The following is a 6,074-nucleotide window of genomic DNA, read 5'->3' as shown; positions in this document are numbered from 1 at the left end:
ACTCTGAGCTAAAAATCTGTCAACTGAGCATAAACGAATCAGCCCATTTGGTCTGAACCAGTTCTGTCAGCTGGACTATGCAGACTGTATTCTAAGTCAGCTTAGCTATACTGACCTCATCTTGTTTTCCTCACTTATTCCTCAGATCAAATTACTCAACAGATAATGTAGGGCATTGTCCCTTGTGCTGTCAATTTCATTCCTGGGTCTTCTTTCTCTCTTGATCTTAATATTTACATGCTGTCCTCAGGGCAGGTCCCAAAGCTGGCTCACCAAGACTCATCTGGGAACTTTCTGAGCACTTCTGATGGTGAATTTATACTACAATTTTACAAGATGTTCCCACTGGAGGAAATCGGTTAAAAGGAATACAAGAACTCTCTGTACTAGTACTCACAACTTTATGAGTATCTCAACATAAAAAGTTTGATTAAAAAAAAAAAAGTTTGATAAATGTCAAATCTCCAAGTGAGTCTAATGTGCTTCTAGTGCAAAATACTAAGGGCCTAGGTATTTATCTAATTATAGTTCCCCAAACTTATTCTTCTCTTTCTTGTTTTGATTCTCCTTTCTTTCCAACTCAGTAGCATAAAAAGCTTTCACATCTCTTGTCTATTTTAGGGTTTTAAAGCAACATTTATTATTTTAACCCCCATCCCATACTTCTGGGTACATCAGATAAAATTGTCGCCAACCTCCTGCTGAGGATAGATCTATTGAGAATTATTTGTGTGGCATCTCTCAGAAGCTCCATTATAGCCTCCAGGCAGAACACAGAATACCTGTATGTCTTATGCGTCATGAGCCGTGTGTTTTACCCCATCAAGCTCCTCACCAACAGCCCAATAAAGGAGACTCCTCAGCTGGGTAGAAGTGGTTAAGAAGGAAAGGTGAACAAAATAGGCACAGTCTCTAGAGCTGTAGGCCTCTCTCTCCACTGCGTTCTCTGTTCCAGGTAGGTCAGCTGGGTTGAATGTACAGACGTAGCTCTGGCGTGTAGAATTACTATGAGGACTGCTCCAGGTCAGTCCTTCCTGAAATAACTGTTTCTGCTTTGTGAGGAAAAACCAAGACCCCAATGTGCATATTCCCTTAAATGCAGTCAGGTTCCTGTGGGCTGAGCCGAGGGTTGGGGAATGAGTAGTCACTCCTTAAACGTGCCAAGAGGATATGTCCTAGTGTTTCTCTCAAGTCTCTATGAGGCCTTCTGTTCACATGCATGTCTTAGACCTGTGGGTTGGCGGAAGGAAAAAGGGAATAGTTCACTATAATTACGAACCTCGGGGAGTGGGGCAGATCCTTTACCTGTAAGAAACTTTCACCTGGAAATGGGCAGTTTTTCCCTGTGTCATGTGTTATAGACATTTCTTTTGGGCTTCTTCTACAGACTTGAAAAAGAATGCCTTTCTTCTCATCATTGATCAAAGCGATTTTCATCATTTCCTTGGCATTTCCTCTTTATTCTGGTGAGTACATTTTTCAGTTCTGGATGAAGGAATTCACACATTTTAGAAAATGCAGGAGACACCTACTATTATCTAGAAATGGAGGAGCTTCTTTTATTGGATTTGTAATACTTAAACTGGCAAAAATGAAATGGGACATGTTATAAATTCCCTTTTTAAAATTGCATCAGTGGATTGCTTATTCTCATTTCCCACCTTAGAGAGGTGAAGACAGAGAGGTGGGATAGAATGAGAACTTAGCTTTTTGTTCATTGATGACTAAAGATACTAACCTAACTTCATTTTTTCTTTTTGGAGGTCAGATTCCATAGTTGCTAAATGCAGAGTGTGGAGAGTAATGATGTCTTCTAGATCTGATATTTTCTGACAATCTGATTTGTCATTTGCCAGTTCTCAGTCCACTAAAGTCAGGGCTCTGTTTAAAGAAAGAACTCATTGATCCTTCTCCTGACAATTTATCTTCCTTTAAGCACAAGGGGACTTAAAGGAATTTCAAGTCCTTTAGAGGATGAATTTCAGAATAAAGTAACTGTGAGGTGTTGAGAAGACCCATGAAATTAGAACTGCGTACTAATTAATTAAATAGTAATTAATTTCTTCACTTTAAATACTTTATACAGGGCATATTAAGTGGCTTTAAAGCTTTAGTAAAGTATTGCCTTCTCTGACTAGGATGTCTCTCATCTATTTAAAAAAAACAACTATGGTATCTTCAAACATGGTTTGGAAATTATTAAACAACATATACAATTATTTTTCACAGAGTGAGATTAATTTGGAATTATGATTCCAGCTTTGGAGTTATTTTGTGAAGTTATTGTTTTGATACTGCCACAATGGGCTCATCTCAGAACCTGCAGGTCTTGAGCAGACAATTTGCATGGTAGTTTGCTACTAAAAGATGTGGGTACTCCTACCAGAGACTAATTGCTTTCCCCTCTTCTTATTTTCAACTTTTCTTTTGGTGCTGTTTGCAGAAACTGGTTTTTCACGTCCAATGGACTTTCGAGAGGAGGTAAGTTAATACTGGTTAATTTGGGGATTGGAAAAGGTAAACTTCATTTTTTTTATACTGTATGTCTTAACAGCAAATTTCACCAAACAAAATGTACAACAGGATGATTCTCCAAAAAGTTTTAAAAGAACTGTGTTATTATTACATAAGTACAAGAAATAGAATCTTGCCAGCCATATAAAACCATTTGGCATTTAGACAAGGTACAAATATTCCATTATTATTCAAAAAATTCCATTATTGACTGTAAACCTTGTTATAAGCAAGCACCTGGTAAGGGTTGCAGCATGCTTAAAGCAGAAATGTTTATCCTAGCAAAACAAGAGGATTTTAAGAAAACAATTTTCTGCAAAGGTGGATAAAATAATAATTTTCACATATTCACAGAGTGGAATATTACATAGAGGTGAAGAAAATGAATTTCAGTTCTAAACAACTGAATAAAGGTTACAAAAACATTTTAAAAGCAGGTCATGTAAGATTACATAATACTGTTTATGTAGGTAAATTACGAATTGTGTCATCACTAAAGAAATTTTATATATATATGTGTATATATATATATATATATATATATATATATATATATATACTGTCATATACACACATGCAAATACCAATATATATGACTACACACATATATGGTGATAATCATCCGATTATCTAGTACTGAAGCCATTGAGGAAGACAAGGGAATTATAAAAAATTCAGTTTTATGATTTCTTGTGGTAAAAATAATGGGGGATAACCTAGACGTAGGTATGAGAAGAAGCGGGAGCTGACAGGCTATATTATAAAAATACATTCAGTCATTTGTCTGTTTTTTTTAATAATGATACTGGTTTTGTAAAAATATGTCAATAATATTTTATGTCTAAGCGGGTTGTTGGTACCTTGATTCCAATTTCTAAACCTCAAATATTTTCATTCCATTTTGATGCATGGTATCTTGTTTTAAGAATAAAGAACATTTTATTGTAAAAGCTCATAATCTGACCAATTTTATGCTGTTATTTATGTTTAACAGCCAGATTGTAGTATATATGAAAAGAATTTCGGTTTATGCACCAAAGAACGTGATCAAGTCTGTGCAACCAACGGCAAAACTTACGGCAATGAATGTTATTTCTGTACTGACATGATGTAAGAGCACAAGATTAAATTTTGGCTTTTTCAATATAATGAAGAAACCCTCCCAATAGAACAATCCATGTTTCTGATAGCCTAGGCACACTGTATACAGAAAATAATTACTATTTCTGTAAATGCCACAGAAACATACTTCTACCTTTCCCTCAAGATCTCATTTCTAAAAGTTTTGTATTTGACCTCTCGGTATAACTCTGCTGGATATTCTGCAAATGTATAAAGCAAATAATTTAATTTAATTATTATGACTTACTAATGGCAATCTATGATCAATACATTGAATTCTGAAGTTCAGATGATAACTGATAATCTCTGTGATGTAGCTACAAGCTACAGGGAGCGTAACTGAGCAAGATATCCTATTGACTACAGAAAGTTGAAATCCATCATAACGGGCCCATTCATGCTGGGAAGGGATTCCTCTGATGCCCCACTTTTACTCTTGAATTCCATGATAGACTCCAATCCTTCCTTAGAAAGCAGGACGTTCTAAGACACTTCCATCCGACCTCCCTTCCTGTACCCTTTACTCTGAAGACATTTGCAGTCTAAAGGTTCAACCGATCTTCCTACTTCTCGTCTCATTTTCTCTCATACGTGTTTCCTCTTATTTAATCCCAAAATTGGCTTCTACTTCTAGAAAACGACTGAAACAACCTTTAATCCTCTCCTCTCTCAGGTCTGGGTGGGTTCCAAGACAGAGTCAGGACTGAGCATTCAGGAAGAGTCAAGTTGTCCCAGTTGGGGGGAGGACCTGTGCAGGGCTGGGGAGCACGTGGGTCCCAGCTGCTTGTGGAAGTGGAGCATACCCTCTCCACACTGTCCCATATGAAAATTCTCCTCGTTTAGAAGCAACTAGTATAATACCCGGGTAATTTTAAATGATCTTTTTAGTAATGCCTTTTTCTCTCTTTTTCTCTTATTACAGAAAAAGTCAGAGAACATTTGGATTTCTTCGTTTTGGTAAATGCTGATTCTGCCTGAGCTACACATTCCTAATGGCTTTTTATTGCAACCCCATTTTGCAGTGGATTCTAACCACCAATTAATAGTCCTAATCAGGGCTTTAAATTCCTAGATGACAGGACAATGTCTTGTATTGAACGCAAGATGGAATATAGGATGTTGAAGATTTTTTCCAACTCTAAGATCCGTTGATTGAAACACTTTTATTCTCTGTTCAATTATTCAATGAGAGTTGAAACACTATCTTAATTGTGTGTTCAATAATATCAAACCTAATGCAATTTACAATCATAAATATTTCAATCAATAAAATGGTAAATAATATTATCTTTATTGCTTTGGTTGATTAGTGGGTTAAAACACATGAATACTTTTGTTAATTATAATTGCATAAATATTTTAAAAGGTGAAAAATAATACATCACTTGGGTGTTTATGAAAGTTACAGGGCTCTTCTTTGCCCAATGGAATAAAAATCTCTAGAGGAGGGATCTGGAAACTTGAATTCTAACAAGTACCCCAAGTCAATCTGACGATCACAAATGTTACACAACATGGACTTATATTCTAAAACATAGGCCTTGTCTATAATTGAATGAATTGCAGAGTCTATTGAAAGATATAGTACAATTTCTGAGGCTTGGGTGGAAATTACATTATTTTCTTTGTCTCTCCCAAATCAGTCAAGACACAGGTTGGCAGTGTTCTTTATGTAATCCAGATGCTAGGTCCTTATTAGATGTATGACTTGCAAATGTTTTCTCATCTTTGGGTTGCCTTTTTACTTTATTGATAGTGTCCTTTGATGCAAATTTTATTTAATTTAATGAAGTCTAACTCATCTACTTTTCCCTTTGTTGCTTGTACTTTTGGTGTTATATATGAGAAATTGCAGACTAAGACAACCTCAAGAAGATTTGTATCTGGGTTTCCTCCTAAGAGTTTCATAGTATTAGTACTTGCATTTAGATCTTTGATGTATTTTGAGTTAATTTTTGTACATGGGGAGAATTGTGGGTACAAAGTTATACATTTGCATGTGGCTATCCAGTTGTCATAGCGACATTTGTTAAAAAGACTATTTATTTGCCAATTGATTATCTTGGAACTCTCGACAAAAATCAACTGATTAATCAAGACAGTGGGTGAAAGAATAGATAAATAGGTGACTAGAAGAGAATAGGGAGCCTAGAAATACACCCATGTATAGTAAACTGATTTTTGACAAAGGAGCAAAGGCAACACAATGCAGTAAAAATAGTTTTCTCAATAAATGGCAGTGGAGCAACCGGATATCTACATGCAAAAAGCCTAGACACAGACCTTACACCCTTGAAGAACATTAACTCAAGTGGATCACAGACCTAAATGCAAATGTAAAACTACAAAACTTCTAGAAGAGAACATAGGAGAAAACCTAGATGACCTTGGGTATGGTGACGGCTTTTTGATATAACACCAAAGAATGGATCCATGAA

The 6,074-nt window shown here is 35.9% G+C and overlaps 1 protein-coding gene across 1 annotated transcript; it reads left to right on the top strand.

The window, feature by feature from the left end:
• The first annotated feature begins 596 nt into the window (after nt 1-596).
• On the top strand, nt 597-4,621 carry LOC117016607 (sperm-associated acrosin inhibitor-like). Its single transcript, XM_033096040.1, has 5 exons — nt 597-955; nt 1,388-1,466; nt 2,444-2,481; nt 3,509-3,624; nt 4,559-4,621. Exons 2-5 carry the CDS (start codon nt 1,400-1,402, stop codon nt 4,602-4,604), a joined length of 267 nt encoding a protein of 88 aa, XP_032951931.1. The 5' UTR covers nt 597-955; nt 1,388-1,399; the 3' UTR covers nt 4,605-4,621.
• Nucleotides 4,622-6,074: the final 1,453 nt, after the last annotated feature.

This window comes from Rhinolophus ferrumequinum, chromosome 24 (genome assembly GCF_004115265.2).
Source record: "Rhinolophus ferrumequinum isolate MPI-CBG mRhiFer1 chromosome 24, mRhiFer1_v1.p, whole genome shotgun sequence".
Classification (NCBI taxonomy): domain Eukaryota; kingdom Metazoa; phylum Chordata; class Mammalia; order Chiroptera; family Rhinolophidae; genus Rhinolophus; species Rhinolophus ferrumequinum.
Note: the sequence above shows the minus strand (reverse complement) of the source record. Positions and strands in the feature narration are given on the sequence as shown.